Source organism: Monopterus albus, unplaced genomic scaffold, assembly GCF_001952655.1.
Source record: "Monopterus albus unplaced genomic scaffold, M_albus_1.0 scaffold262.1, whole genome shotgun sequence".
NCBI classification, from domain to species: domain Eukaryota; kingdom Metazoa; phylum Chordata; class Actinopteri; order Synbranchiformes; family Synbranchidae; genus Monopterus; species Monopterus albus.
Window position 1 is genome coordinate 59,532 of NW_018128142.1, and position 16,084 is coordinate 75,615.

General features: G+C 40.8%; 2 protein-coding genes across 5 annotated transcripts in view; one reads left to right on the top strand and one right to left on the bottom strand.

Moving 5' to 3' along the window:
- The window catches only part of usp45 (ubiquitin specific peptidase 45), a 40,045-nt gene extending 34,797 nt beyond the window's left edge, over positions 1 to 5,248 (bottom strand). Inside the window, exons 1-3 of one of the 2 annotated variants that reach the window (XR_002276715.1) lie at positions 4,942 to 5,248; positions 2,316 to 2,426; positions 1,432 to 1,601 (exon numbers count right to left, since the gene is read on the bottom strand). Coding sequence is in view for 1 of the 2 variants with exons in the window: in XM_020621582.1 (XP_020477238.1) it covers positions 1,432 to 1,601; positions 2,316 to 2,418 (273 nt within the window). In the remaining variant the exon portion in view is untranslated. The remainder of the gene's footprint in view (positions 1 to 1,431; positions 1,602 to 2,315; positions 2,427 to 4,941) is intronic. The other variant, XM_020621582.1, reaches the window with a different exon arrangement.
- Positions 5,249 to 5,458: 210 nt separating this feature from the next.
- tstd3 (thiosulfate sulfurtransferase like domain containing 3) lies at positions 5,459 to 9,284 on the top strand. 3 transcript variants are annotated; one of them, XM_020621584.1, is made up of 5 exons: positions 5,600 to 5,686; positions 6,569 to 6,671; positions 7,263 to 7,430; positions 7,909 to 8,068; positions 8,680 to 9,284. In XM_020621584.1, exons 2-5 carry the CDS (start codon positions 6,629 to 6,631, stop codon positions 8,732 to 8,734), a joined length of 426 nt encoding a protein of 141 aa, XP_020477240.1. In that variant the 5' UTR covers positions 5,600 to 5,686; positions 6,569 to 6,628; the 3' UTR covers positions 8,735 to 9,284. The 3 variants fall into 3 exon arrangements, with proteins under 3 accessions (XP_020477239.1, XP_020477240.1, XP_020477241.1); XM_020621585.1 differs by lacking the exon at positions 5,600 to 5,686 and adding an exon at positions 5,738 to 6,237; XM_020621583.1 differs by lacking the exon at positions 6,569 to 6,671 and having other exon boundaries at positions 5,459 to 5,686; positions 8,680 to 9,282.
- The last annotated feature ends 6,800 nt before the right edge of the window (positions 9,285 to 16,084 follow it).

The following is a 16,084-nucleotide window of genomic DNA, read 5'->3' on the forward strand; positions in this document are numbered from 1 at the left end:
ATTGATTCCGTCAAAGATCAAGTTTTTTCGCTTGGACTGTGCTTCCAAATACTCCATTTTATCCGTTATAGCTATAAAACTCTCACAGGTTTTGTAGACGTCATCCCTTGTCTATTTATCTCTATAATTGCTATAATTTACACATTTAATTACCGATTTATCCATCCATCCATTATCTATACCATGTATTCCTGAAAAGGGCTGCGGAGGGGCTGGAGCCAAACCCAGCTGACACTAGGCGAGAGGTAGCGTACACCCTGGACAAGTCGGCAGTGTATTGCAGGGCTGACACGTAGAGACAAACGCCACTCCTACGGGCAATTTACAGTCACAGATCTACCTAAACTGCATGTCTCTGGACTGTGGGAGGAAGCCGGAGTACCCGGAGAGAACCCACACAGGCACTGGGAGAACATGTCAATCCACACAGAAAAGCCCCAGATCGGCCCAGGCTCGAACCTGGCGGCAACACTAATCATCATGCCTATTTACAGAATTTGAACAATAAAAATTATTCTCATTTAAATCAGCTAAATTTCAAATTAGGCTGCCTTGAACAAATACCTATTGGTTTTAACAGTCCAGAGCAACATTTTTTCATCACATTAATAACAATTAAACAAAATAATTTTATTCACAATATATCCGTTACATTTACCTGTGATTACTCCACTTTACTCTCCTCCTTGCTCTTTGTGTATGTTGCTCACTCACAAACACGTTGTGTTTCCATCACTTCAGGAGACATCACACTGATTTACATTCATTCTCCAGGGGACTTACTTTAACCATAACCACTGCTTGCCTAACATCACCCTAAACTTAAACCAAGTCAGCACTCTAAACTGCAGTGGTAAACTTTTTGTCCCCACAAGTATGTTCCCTCAATGTGTGTTCAGTGGGACTGATATAACAGACATTTTTCTGTTTCTATTACCTTTAGCATCTGTTTATATTTGGATAACCACAAATACTGCACTTCATTTTTAGGTGGTTTGTAAAACAAATTATTTTAAAGTTTGTCCGGTGCTGTGGAGCACTTTTTTTTATTTTGACATTTGTTTGACTGAGAGAAAGACAGAAAATGTCAAATGTATTTAATACAATGCAATACGTTTAGTATAATTTAATTTTTCATTTAAAAAAAGTTACAAAAATGTGTGTCTATGCTGTATTTGCAGTTCTTAGAAAGAATGAAAATTGGAATCAGCATATCAGAAAATTGCAGTCGGTGCATCTCTACTAAAATGACCATAATATTGACAACAGTAATGTTAATAGTAATGTAGGCCCTACTGAATCTGTTTCCTGGCATTTAGTATAATCTAATAAAAAAGCCAAATATACTGTTATGTATCCATAACACTGCTCAGCCCCAGTGTGTGCTATGTACTGGGTTACACTGTTTAGCATTAGAAAAATAAATCTTACCTGAAAGCCACACTTTAAGCACACTAGGATGTCATGTGATGCTGCTGGGTCTCCATCTATCATGGTCCTCTCCTTAAGGCACTCAGAGCATACCAACCAAATGCTGGACAGTACCGATTTCTTCACTGTGCTCAGGTCCACAGCCTTACTTACATGCTGGCAAGTCAACCCTAATTAAAAATATATACATGTATTTATTAATTATGATAAACCGACTAGTGTTTCTATTGTTTTGTCCACCCCATTTAGAGGTTGGACTAAATAACAGAAACTATAGTATAGTGTAGTACAGTTCAACAGCAGCACAAACTGCAGCCTCCAAAGTGACCACACAGTTGAATCCTCATCTCTCTGAAACAGTTTGAACACAAACTGAACATCATCACCTTCATGGAGTACGATTCATGCAACAAGATTGTTGGATTAGACTGCAAACGTTTCATCTACGTAGGTGTAGCTAATAAACTACCAAGACAGTGTACAAATACAATTCCAAGATAAATTCCCCATTATATGTTCCACTGGTGTCATGAGGCTTGGTTAACATACCACCTATTTTCCTTGTCTAGAAGGTCGTATTTATAAATTCTCTTAGACAAAAAAACCCCTGTTCAGTTGAAACATATGTTAGGTTTCCATTACTAGAAACAGTCACGACCAGATGACGAACGCATTTGTGCAATCCTTGACGAACTTGGTAAATATTGACAGAAAGCACTATAGAAATACTATCCTACTGTGTAATGTACTCTACATAGTACTGTATTGCTTTGTAAGCATAATTAAAAATGTTATATCCCCTGTATTACACAGGACTCTAGCAAATCAGTGCACACAGCCCTAACATCAACAGTCTGGTGCCCTGAATTGCTTCAGTGACTTACCACTGACTTCATCTGACGACTCCTCATCTCGGGGTTTCCTCGGTTTATTGGACCGCTTAGTCATATCGGCGGCTTTTAAAGAGAAGGGGTCTTTTAGCCGCATCTGGAGCTCTGGATGGGAAGATGAAAAACAAATGTAGGTGTTACTACACAAACTTAAACAACCTCCGCACAACTTGAACATAGCAAAGCTTGCACTCAAATCCCCATTATCATCTTATCATTTTACTTACTGCAGCATGAAATACTGTTAAAACTAGCCAGTGTAGTCCGTAAGTATCTATAGTGATACATTTATGTTGCCTTTGCACTACAGCATACTGACCTCAAAATCCATCATGAGATTAAAGTGTAATTTATAAATATTTAGTTAACGTATTTACATTTGCACAATATAAACTTTGTAGAAATTGTAGCGTGTTTAACATATACATTTTAAGAATTCCAGATCTGCTGGACAAATTCTTCTAAATTTATATAATCTCTTTTAAGATTGACTTGCAAATCCTAAGAAAGAAAAGACTGCCTGAGGTCTTCTGTACAGTCAAAAGACATCTGCAGATTTCCTTGCGATGGTCTGCCAGGTACAATCCTGGCAAAAAATAATAGATCCCCTGCATTTCTGTCAGATAATGCACCACTTGTCCAAAGAAAACTGTAGCAATCACAGATTCTTTGGTATTCTCATGTTTATTTCTTTTCTTTTGGACCAACACACACATAAAAAAAAGAAATCTGAAAAAAAGGCAAATCAGATAGATTCCACATAGAATTCCAAACATAGACTGGACAGAATTATTGACACCCTCAACTTAATATCTGGTAGCACAGCCTTTGGACAGAATAAGTGAAATCAGTCACTTCCTGTAACCATCAGCGAGTTTTTTCCTCCTCTCTACTGGAATTCTGGACCACTCTTTTTTTCCCCAACTGCTCCACGTCTCTCAGATTTGAAGGGTTCCTTCTCCCAGCTGCTGTTCTGAGATCTCTCCACAGGTGCTGTATGGGATTTAGACCTGGACTCATTGCCGGTCACTTCAGAACTCTCCATCTCATTGTCTGAAACCATTTCTGCTACTTTCTGAAGTCTGCTCTGGGTCATTGTTCTGCTGTAAAACCCATGACCTCTGATGTAGACCCAACTTTCAGACACTGGGCCCTACACTACCCCAGAATTCTTCAAAAGCTTTATTTGACTGTCTGACTCATTTTCTTTTCTGAAAATAGCAGAATGATGTGCTCGACCAAAAAGCTCTATTTTAATCTCACCTGTCCACAGGACAGTCTCCCAGAAGGACTGTGGCTTCCTCAGGTAAGTTTAGACACACTCCAATATGGCTGTTTTATGTTTCTGTGTCAGCAGTGGGGGCTCCCTGGGTCTCCTACCGTAGCGTCCCTTGGCATTCAGATGGCGACAGATAATGTGAGCTGACACTGTTGCACCCTGTGCCTGCAGGTCAGCTTGAATTTGTTTGAAGTTAATCGAAGTTCTTTATCCACTATTCAAACAATCCTTCGTTGCAATCTGTCATCTATTTGTCTCTTTCGTCCACGTTCAGGGAGGTTAGCTACAGCACCGTGGGCTGTAAACATCCTGACAATGTTATGCACGATGGACACAGGAACAGCCAGATCTCTGTAGATGGAGTTGTAGTCTTGAAATTGTTCGTGCTTTTCCACTATTGTGCTTCTCAAATCCTCAGACAATTCTTCGCTCTTCTTTCTTTTCTCCATGCTCAGTGCACGGCATGACACAAATGATTAGCCAACCTTTCTCTATTTTAATTAGTTATGATTTTTATATTGCCATCACCTGCTGACTGCTAAATGTGAGTTTTATTACAAATTAAAGGAGCATCACATGCTTGAAATACAACTACTTCTGATGATTTTGAAAAGGTGTCAATCATTCTGTCCAGTCCATTTTTGGACTGTGGAATGTATCAAATTTGACTTTTGTTTCCATCTGCTTTTTTGCTCCAATGCAAACAAAAGAAATAAACATGAGAATACTAAATAATTTGTGATTGCAACAATTTTCTGGGAAAAGTGGTGTGTTATCTGACAGAACTGCAGGGGTGCCAATGTTTTTGGTCATGACTGCATTTATTACTGCCATGTTCACTTCTTCCCAGTTTAGAGGATATTTATATTTTCAGTCTGCTCTTTAAGATGAAACGCCTGTTTAGGACTAAGGTCGGGAAACTGACCTGCCCAGTCAAGAACACTCTACTGTTTGGGCCTAAAACTTAATGGTACCTTGTAGGTTAACGATTATCCTCTTTCATTATTCTACAATTGGGGTGTCATGCGTGAAACCCTTTCTATAGCGTTTACTGAATACAGACAGCCCGTTCTCAAGCACCCTTAAAGTTAAAAGTCACTTGTGCCCAGTCAAACTGCCATTTTTACACCACTGTACGGGACTGTCGAGTAAAAACAACAGAAAATGTATGCATAGTACGGGATAATTACTAGTAATGGGTTAATAGGCCTCAATTAACTAACATTAGCCCCTAACGTTCCAATGAGGTGAGCATGAAACACCTTTATGCTGTTTGTCAAAGAAACTTAAACAATGAACTAATGACTTGCCCCATCTGGCGAAAAGACTGTAGGAACTTACCTCTTTCTTTTAGTTCCTATGGCGACTGTGCTAGCTAATCCGAAGCCAACAGTGAGATGTCAACTCCTCTTGGCTAGCAAACAAACTAGCTTGTCGGAATATATTAACATGTGTGTTTTATACGACAGTACACGGAAAGATTAAGGCATTTCGAAGACAAGTACAAAGCAGCGACAAAAGTAGGAAAATTGCCTTAATAGGTCTCCATTTTTGCCTCTATCTTTCGAATTTTTTCTAGCTTTCGGTAGCATCAACTAGCCACACTAGACAACATGTGACGTACTACGGCAACTCAGGTAGGCCAAATGCTGCATTCAGGGCCACGGAAACGTCAAGGCAGCTAAAAGGCTTCCCTGGTTTTTATAATGTATAAGTAAATACCGAGTGATCCGTTTGGTATATTATAATTACAGAGACCTAAATACAATAAGTACTTATGATGTCTTTGTTCGGACTACTAAGGAAAGTATTTTTGTCCCTTAGGTGATCCGTACTTTGCGCACGCGCAGGACGTGAGCAGCGGAATTTCTAATGGTTGTTGAGCGCAGTGTTACTGTGTGATTACGGATATATGTTGACTAAGTGTTAGGGCGCAACGAGTTGTATATGGCTCTCAGAAGGTACTGCAAGTTAGCAGGGTTTGTCCCGCGGCTGTTATGGAACGGTACCGGGCTTTCCCAGACTTCTGTCCCAGGAAGACGAAGCTCTGTGTCCAGCTGTATCAGCACTTGTCGTGGTTGCAAAAGTGAGTTTTACATTTAGTTGTCTTCATTTCTTAGCTTACCTACTGCCCATGTGAGTGTCAGCCTGACGTTGACAGTGACTCACTGGTGACTGTTTTGGCAGTTTATTAGGTGTCCCAGCTAAAAGCTAACTTAATGCAGTCTAATGGCGCATTCCTTTTGAACTGGGAACTCGGAATTTCCTAGTTCCCAGTTGAAATTTCAACTGGAATGCCCCCTGAATTCGGATTTCCGACTCGGAAAGTCGGACGAACTTCAACCTCGATCTCAAAATCAAGATGGCTACTCCGTCGATCAGCAGTAAAAAAAAAAGCTGTAGTAATATACTCTTTAATAGCACTTGTGTCTTATTCGTGTCTCATTAAAAACAGTGACACACGTAGTACTGTCCAACCTCAATCTGTGAACATGTTACTACAGTGTTTGAATGCACAAAATACCACGCGTTATTTTAAACTGGTACTGCTAACAACGGCTAATCTGTCTGAACTGGTACTGAAACTGGAACGCAGTTAACTCGGGTGTGTTGTCATTCCTGGCTCCGAGTTCCGAGGTAAATGGAAAGCACCATAGCAGTGAAATAAAATCCTCCCTTTAAGAAGCTCCTAATGTTCAGTTTTTGTTCGAACAGTTTAAGAGTGGTGGTTATTCAACTGTATGATCACTTTGGGGGCTGTAGTGTGCGCTGCTGTTGAACTGTGTTACATCATACAGAGGGCTGTTTCTATTATTTAGCCTATATGGCTGTTGATTTAAATGGGACGGGCAAACCACCTTCATAAGGGAGAATTTATTGCAGCACTGTTGTATTGGACTACATTAGATTAAGCTAGGTGTACCTAATAAACTGTCAATGATTGTACATACTGTTTGTTCCATTTCAGGCGATTCACTCGGTACCATCCATGGATATCATGCTGGCTCTTTTCACACCCTAAAGCTTGATGTATGGTTCTCCATTGAATCTACGCTGTAGGTACCGCATAGGTAATGTGTAGCCTCGTACCCTATGTGCTCGAAATGTGTTTAGAACCCCCTCAAACATGGTGCCGGTGATTCAGAGTGCTCCAGCCACATCCACTAGAGGCTTGATGCTTGTAAGTGGTGGGTTATTGAGCAGTGGTGTCAGGAACATATTATTCTTCCATTTGAATGCTCCATGGTGGGTGTTTTGCCTTTTCTGCTGGTGGCTGCCCTGCAGGGTGTGAATATACTGTATATCCCGTACAATATGTCTTGTACCGAGTTAATCGACTGAAAGAGAATTAATTATTATGGTTATAATTTCAAGGAGAGGAACGAGGTACATCACCCTGTTGCCCCACTTCACAGCTGAGATCAGCCAAGAGCTGGGACAACTGAGGTGCAGGAACTGGGGGACAACTGTGGTTGTGGTGGTTTATAAGTGCAGGCGTGGCTGCACATACATCACCACAAGCTGTCAGCCTTAGTGTGTGAATAAGAGTGTCTTCAGCCAGAACACAGGAGGGCGTGATATCCCACTCAGTATGTGTTCTACCTTGTGTCTCTTCTTCAGGGAACAGAAGTTATAGTCATTACATTTCATTTTGCTTTCAGCTACAGAGCTACTGTTCTGCAGATTCAGTACAGCACCACCAAGCACGGATGTGAGCTATGAGCAGCTGAAGCAGCTCCTGGCTGGTCAGAAATCTGTGCTTATAGATGTCAGAGAACCCTGGGAGCTCAGAGAGTACGGCTTCATCCCCGGCTCAATAAACATTCCCCGTGAGTGTTGCTCTACCTAAAAAACCTGGACTAATTTATTTGTGAGGCAGATCATGTAGTAACCAATAATTTGCATTATCTGCAGGTCATGAACAAATATGGCAATATTCTAAATCCCATCAATTCTGTCACACAAAGCATATGCATATCAGATTAACTTGTAGAGGCTATAGCAGCTTGGTCTGCTTGAGCTTTATTTCCAAGTTAATTATCTGTGAAATCCTCTCAGTATTGCATTCAGTATGAAATTAAAAAGATCATCATGGCAGGAACCTGCAGACAACATGGTAAATGGTATGAGAGAGAACATGCTTCCTAACTTTGTTGATGGTTAATATTCCTAATATGATTCTGACAAGTGTAGTTGCTCTGATATTCCTTTCAGTAGTTCCCATAAACACCAAATCCATCAGCGTTTTGTTTTATCTAACAGTGCCTGTTTAACTTTTGATCTGTCTGTGCATATTTGTCTTTGCAGTGGGACAGGTGAACTCTGCCCTTCAGCTAGGGCCAGAAGAGTTCAGAGAAAAGTATGGCTGTGAAATGCCCCAGCAGACAGATAACATTGTGTTCACCTGTCTGGCAGGGGTCAGGGCCAAGGAAGCATTTGACGCAACCATCCCCCTGGGATACAAAGAGTGAGATGTGTTTCTTTGGCATATGTCATGTCCGTGCAAATTCTGAGTCATCCAGGTCGTAGTATGCTGAAAAAAATTTAGAAGATGGCATATGGAAGTAGTTTTTAGGTAGAAGACGTTTCACCTCTCATCCAAGAGGCTTCATCAGTTCTGTCCAACTGGTTGTCCAGTTGCCTTCGTGTAAGTTTTTTTTCAGCGTTTGGCATATGTCAGAAACATTGATTTTTCACCTCACAGTGAAATCTACAAACGACTGAATTATTGCCATGTTCAGCAAATTTTGAATAGGACTTCTTGATGTTGTTCCTTCTTGTTAATGTAAACCCTTTTTTAATATTGAAAAAGGCCAGAGGTGCGTTATGTTTTATAGCTGATTCTGGCAAACTGAATGTTATGTTTAACTGTTATATTTAATCACAGTTCAGACAGAGGTTATTGACCTGTTGTTCCATATTAAAGGTGCCACATACACATGTGCAAGAGACCAACAATGGGATTATTTAATGGCACATTTAACTTTGTGTCAATACCTGTAAATCCAAAACAAAAGCAATTACATATTTGAGTTGTTGCAGCAGTGCGTTGAATTTCTTTCTTTAAATTAATTTCAGTGTTCAGTATTATGGAGGCGGATGGCAAGACTGGGTGAAGAATGAGGAGAAGTAGCCCAGAAGAGAAAAGATAACAGAAGAGGAAAAATATCCAAGGTCTTTTTTCTAAATGATCCAAGCTCATATGGTAAATGTGTGTCATGACGAGTCTTGTAAAGGGTTTTTAAAAAGTCCATGCACTTTTCTGTTGTTTGTTTTTCTCATCTCTAAATCCCTAAGAATTCAAACACAGGGCTCAACATACATCATCAGTTCTGTTATTTTTCATTACATGATTTATTCAGAGCTTTTATAATATAACTGCAAGTTACTTGGAAATTTGTTTCAAACAGCCACTTATAAACCCTTTGCAACTTGTAAGAAAACACACACACAACTGGTGACTATTTTAAACTATACTATAATTATGAATAGGCATTGAAGAATGTGCAATATGCAAATGAATACTTAACAGAAGCTGAGAATGATTGGGTGTTAATTAGTCTTCTGTTGCATATTATGAAGAGTTTTCACGTTGATGTGTACTGTGGCGGGTTGTGCATTAATGCAACAGTCCGTGGAGTTGTTGCCCGCATCTTTCAGTCAATAAAACTTTATGATCAACAGTGTTATTTGGTTTGTGGTATTTTTACAACTTATAGACATTGTTGGGCAGGTCTAATAAAGTAACAGACATTCCCTTGGGTAGTTTCATATACACAGGCTTGCTGAGGTGACAGCTGATGATTTATGGTATTAAAGGGCAATGACTAACATCCAAACTCTCCAGGGAACACTAACCGATTCGTTCATCATCCTTGATAATGAAGGTGTTTGTCTTTAGCTGAGATGAACACTTCTCCTACAGTGTGTAGACTGCAGCCATAGACCTTGTTCCTTGTTAACTTCCCCTTTTACAACTTGAGCTGAAAGTCAGAACGATACACAGATAGTATTCTCATGATCAGTTTGCTCAAGATTTAGAAATGATCCAAGTGTATCACAAAGCCTATAAGCAGCTTATTGATACTGAGTTATTGTCAGTAAATAAGAAACTGAGCTTTAAGTGACTCTTAATGCATGAGTAAATGTGTTAATTCTGCTTTTATTAAACAGTATTCTCCAAGCAGGCAAGAGAATCCCTTGATTTTTTTTTTTAAAGTCATATTCACATGGTAAAGCATCAGTGAGTCTAGCGCCTGTAATCACATGCTGTTACTTGGCCTGTTACATTAAGAAGAATATTTGTAAAATTAAAAAAAAAAAAAAAAGATTTAGGCTTTACCATCTTGTTTTGTTTGGGGTACTGGAAACTGTAGGTCCTCTTTAAAAAGAGAGCGAAAAACCTTTGTTGTGTTCCCTTACACCTCATGACTTTTCCTGATTTTATGAGAATAACTTACGGTTATGGTTAAACATGGTTTTAATGTGATGATTTGTTTCACAAGTCAAAAGCTACAGGAAATGACACATTTATTGCAAAATGAAGAGTTAGTGGAGACAGAGTCTTCATGACTGAAATATTGCACCTCTTGCTGAAAGTCTCGTGCTGCTGCAAGACCCGAGGCCAGTGGAAATGAGTAGCTGCTAGTTTAATCCATGAAGACAAAGTGTTACAACAATAATAACTACGACAGAGTTCAAGTTTTGTTTTGGTTATTCTGATGTCTTCTCTGTGTGTGTTAGGTTTTCGGTGGGCATTACTGGCAGTTCATATTTTGAGTAAATGTTAAGCACAGGGCACCCACGGGGTCATTTGTTCAAGGGACCCTGTGGGTGTCAATGGAAAATTGCCCTGTACAGGCATAACCACTGTTTTCTTCCCTCATATCACTGTGTCATGTCAACTGGAAACTCCAGACTACAGCCCCCCTTCCTTCTCTTCTGCCTCCTTATTGTCCCTTGGAAGCAGTTAATTTTCATTTTTTCTGCATCCTCCAGTTTTAATTTCTTGAAAATGGGCCAATCTAATAAGTTCTAATTTATGTCAAATCTTGCCAGGGCTCCTCTGTAGCCACAGCCTCGTCAGGTCACCCTCCAGCTCTCAATTAAAGTCCTTCATCCCATCAGTGTAGATCACATCATCGCTGTACCTATTGACTGCTATGACTGACTGGACCTTGCCTGCCTGGTTGTATGAATGCCTCTTTATCCTCTGCCCAGTGCTATAGTGGACACTGAGGTGGTGGATGTATCCTGGCAATACCCATTATTGGTTCTTAAAAAAAGGCACACACACACACACACACACACACACACACACTGATACTTGTGAAACCTCCACCGATGGTGTCAGCCAGTATGCCAGTACAGATCTGCTCCTCACAAGCTTCTGACAGAAATCTGAGCAGCAGATCAAGCCTGCTTTAGTGTAGAGGTTCAAGATTCCACAGATATTGACTGATGACCTGGGCTGTCTTCAACCAAGCAAGGGTATAACTGGCAATGGGAGGTATAAAACCTCAGACTGGGCTGACAATCAGAATGTAAGTAAGGCAGGTGGAGTACTAGTGAAATGTAGTGAACTACAAACAGGCCCTGCTTAAGTATTTCTTTCATCTCCCTTCAAAGTGCCAGAAGAACAGGCCCTGCTGCTACCATGAGTCGCAGCCCGGAGAGAGTCTCGTCCTACCGCTGTCACTTTGAGGACAGCAGCAGTTTGTCCTACCAGGTCACATTGTCCAGTTTATCACTGACCAGGAGAGAGGCCTGTCATGCCTGACTACTCCTGCAGAGCCAGGGCGGGCAGCACGTCTGTAGAGTCAGTGGGAAAAAAGAAGCGTCTCGGCTGCATGCAGGTCTCGCATGGTTGGAGCAGGGTAAACTGGGTCAGAAGAGTTCCTGCATGTGAAAAAATGTAGAGTTTATGAAGACTGTATAGTTAGATTAAAATTGAATTAGGTGGCCTTGTAATAATGCTTACCTTATAAGTAATTTATTTATCTATTTTAAGTTTTATTTCAGGGTCATCACTGTAAATGTGCCAGTGTTAGCCAGGAGGCTAATTTTCATCCGCTGGCCCTAGGCCAGGTGTTAAACAGCCCTCAAAACAAAACACACCATATAGGAAACAGGACAAAGAAAGCAAGACATAAAAGAACTACATAAAACCTAAGGGATAAAATGCTGAGACAAGAATTATGAAAACGAAACATATAATAAACAACTGATACAGAACAATGCTAAACAATCTGTGGCCCTGATGTGTATTAATATATCTTTTCAGTGTGAGTGGAGACGTGGTATGTGTTGGGCCTGGTGGAGAGCCTCTCATAAATCTGGATGTGGCTGCGGAAGAGAACAAGGAATTCCTCACCACACGCACAAATGAAAGACAGGAAATGAGTGTCCTCAATGACAGACTGGCTGTATACAGTGATAAGCACATCAGAGCACATACTTTAAGTATAGCATTCAGAGCAGAGTGAAAATGCCTTTCATTGTAAAATGGGGGGATATTATTCTGACCTCTGGAAGCACGTGGACAGATAACTTACTGTGGTGCCTGGTTTAGGTGATGGTTTCATATGCTTACAGGTTTGATCACTTGAGCAGCAGAACAATCTACTGGAAGCAGAGATCGAGGCGTAACAGAACCGCTTTCACAAGCTGTCAGGTCTGTGCCTGCTGTATGAGGAACAGCTGAACGAGCTGAAGAAGATCACTGAGCAGATGAGGGTTCAGTGCATGAAAACACTTTGTTTTTGTTTTTTACATTTCAGACCGTCATTAGAGCATAAAGACCGAATTCTTTGTTTCTGGAAAGGATTACACCTCACTGAGCCTCACTGATCCATCCAAGCAATAATACAAGATGTCAACTTGGTGCTTTCAAGGTTCCTTACCTGGTAACAGGCTTATTTCTGGCAGGCATATGGAGAGGTGTCTCAGTGTGTTATGGTGTCAAAGAATATAGCTGTTCAGCTGTTTTATGCACAGATGAGATGGCTTGATTTTGCATTTGAAAACACACACACATGGACACACAGATATGAGGTTAAAATATAAAATGCAAAAGATGTTGATCTACACTCCTGCACACACCTTCAAATCAAATTGACGACCATATTACTTCTGGCTTCCCGGTTTCCTTGGCGGCTAAAGAGTCTACAGCTGCTCAACTCAACTAGAAGCAATCAAAGTTAAATATGAGGAGCCAGTGGAGCTGAAGAAGAAAGCTGAAATAGAATTTGAAGCTTTTTATCCAGTAGGTTAATTTTAATTTGCCAGTATCTCCTTTGTTATCAAATTAATTAGTAGTCTTACCAGTAGCACAGGAATCGGACCACTGGTGGGTGGGAAATTCAGGTGGGAATTTTGGCAACACTTAGGCATATGTGGAGCAGGCTGTGGAGCTGATGGAGAGAAGGACAGTGCTCGTTAGGTAAAATGCTGATCAAATATCTGTTCTTTTCTTAAACAAAGCTGATTTTTATCCTAGGACTCATTCGGACAGACCCCTGTTCAAGAAGCAGTGATTTAAAGGGTCTAAGTGCTTTATAATAGCATTAGGCACACATACAGCTGTCCACGGGTCTAATAAGCCTCTTTTGTCACTTCAACCCTCTTTTTGTTCTTTCTTCCCTACAAAATAATCAAAAACAAGGGTGACGTGCTGGAGATGGACCATAAAGAACGAACCTACACCATTACTGGTGCGGCCGATGACTCTGACAACGACTGACCAGCACAAAGTCCCAAGTGACCTCCTCTTGCCCTTAAACCTCCACGCCCCTCGGAGCTTTGCACTGACCAAGTGCCATGTCTGGGCATTGACCTTTGCCCTTTGCTCTGGACAAGAAGAAGCTGAATGAGCCTTTGCTACAGAGTGAAACCTTCTTCTCATTGGTTTTAAATATGCCTAAGAAAACTCAACATGGCCTCTAAACCTTTGTGGGCCTTACACTCCCCCTTTCTCTGCTCCCTGCAAATAAAGCCACCAGCATTCAATTACCTTGTCTTTTATTTGATGTCTTTTTTAAAGCCCTTGTTTGATTAGTCTGATAAGGACACAGAATGTTAGTACTATATTCATGAAATGGTGGTAAAAGAGTTTTTGCTTAACTGAGAGAGATGTTGCTCATGCTTGTAGCTTTGGCTTGAAAGGATGAAGAGTGAAAAAGGGAAAGAAAGGACAGAGGGAGCAGCAAAACACACAGAAATATAGAGTCACCTGAAGGTTGAAGCAGTCGCCCTGACACTTGGGAGGCCTAAGGAATCTGTCAGTCAAATTTTGTCCTGCAGCGGAATGATGGCACACAGCCGTTTCCTGTCCTCATTCCATCTGCATCCACACCTCTTCCTCCTGCTGCTGATTGGGAGTGATTGGATCTGGCCAGCAGATGCCAAACACGCTCAGTGTCCTGTTCAGGGGCTGAGAGCAGAGACATACAACAAACCAATCCTCTGACAAAAACTGAAACAAAAGACAGGGACAGGACCAGGAATAGCATTACTGTATAACTACAATTATAATGGATCACTTTAGTGATAAAGTCAGCTAAAGATCTAAACCCTCATTCTTACTCCACAGTGAAATGCCCTTAGATATAATGGATCCTTAAAGTGTTTTGTTTTTGTCAAAGACGCCATTTAGCAAGGCAGTAAAAAATTAAGAAATGTAAAATGTACCCCCTCACCTGTAGAGTTTTAGTGTGATGCTAAACAAACACTGGACCGGGTGTATTGTTTGCTTATAGCATCAAAATGTTTCGAAGTAGCTTGAAATGTGCCACAAAACAAAAGCATTTCCTACTCCTAAAAATGAACCACCTAAATAAGTGAGATATTTACATTAGCAATAAAAAAGAAACATAGGATTCACTCACATTTTAATTCAGCCGCACTTGGGATTCAAGTAAAATAATAATAATAATAATAATAAGAAGAAGAAGAAGAAGAAGAAAGAAATGATAATTTCATCCTTCCCACATTGTTGTTTCCAGAACACCTGTCTTGGTCACTCATTCTATTTAGCCTATGTTTTTATTATGATTATGGGAATGAGTGAAAATAAAAGAATCCATATTTCTTTCGGAAGTCATTTGCTCAAGCTTATCCCACCCCAACACGTAGGAGACAATTAGTTTGAACCCAAAACTGTCACCGGAGATATAATGAGGAGCCGCAAGATGTTCACGCCGCGTTACAGCGGTGCGCGTTATGCGCATCCACCGTGAAGGATTTATTCGGCTACGGCTATATAAATAAGCCTATACTACTGAAGCTGAAGCTCTCTGATATAAAGCACTTCTCATCTATATGACGGGGTGGGATTTCATGTCATTATATAATGAACAGATTGGGGGGGGGGGGGCGGGGCAGGTGCGCGGAGCTATCCATGGTGCTTCGTCCTCAGAGAACACACTAAAGCAGTAAAAAAGACAAAAACATAAACTTACATTCGCAGACACACATTCAGCTCATTAAATCGGGAAATGCAACGCAGCTTTTAAAATTATGAGCACATAGAAACGCAAATTATTATTATTGTTAAAAACAAACGTGGAACATTACAAAACTCCGTTAAAAATGACTCAACAAAGAAATGAGAAGGAAAAAGCTCTAACCGATTTAGGTATCTGTTGAGATAATATCCATGACCTCGGCTAAAAACATCTGAGCTTATGGGAACATATAGGCCAGTCAAGGTTACATGTCCTTAAGCCTGCTCTTTGCCATTGGAGTTGTTTTGCTCATACTTTTAGTTTGCACAAACACACCGCATAGCCAATTGGGTCACTAACCTTCATCCTATAAGAAAGTGCCGTTTTACTCTGAGCTGCTGGAAAGAGCTGCTTATATTCACCAAGGGCAAAAGTTGCGACTTTCTTTGAAACCTGTGATTTTCTGTCACTTTGTGCATATGCTTTGGGTGGCTAAATCCCAATTAGGGTCGGGTGACACGCTGCTCTATTCATGCCGAGCCCTTCCTGCATACATTTGCCTAGGAATGAACTTCTCAAATAGATCTCCTGCTAAATGCGTTGGACAGCAGAGAGAATCGGCCTGAGTGACACCTTCTTTCTGAGGCGCTCGAGTGAGAAAAGGTATGAATTTATAAGGTACACCGAAACATATCAATTCACACAACTTCACACGCTTTTATCCGCGTCTCCTCATGCGAGACAAAGTGAGTTTAAGTCAGGGAAATGTGGCCTGAAAAAGCTCGGCGCAAAACTTTGTAGAGACTTTGAATGCCGAAACGGTGCAGCCCACTTGTGGGGGGAAAGGAGAGGGGGCATTTTGAATGAAATCACGCATGAACTGCGCTGAATCAGGTGCCGTTTATTCGGCTCCTTTCTAATGCGATTTTGAATATTAGTCTGGGGTAAAATCCCAATCATGTCATCTGGTGGGAGTCCCATACAAGCATAATTACTATTCAAACGCGTCGCTAATGTCCCACCCGCATCAAGGCCGCTGG

Coding starts and splice junctions, on each gene's coding strand:
- tstd3 (XM_020621583.1), top strand. CDS start 5,548: ATGGCTCTCAGAAGGTACTGCAAGTTAGCAGGGTTTGTCCCGCGGCTG. Junction 7,431..7,908: donor CGGCTCAATAAACATTCCCC/GTGAGTGTTGCT, acceptor TTGTCTTTGCAG/TGGGACAGGTGAACTCTGCC. Junction 8,069..8,679: donor ATCCCCCTGGGATACAAAGA/GTGAGATGTGTT, acceptor AATTAATTTCAG/TGTTCAGTATTATGGAGGCG.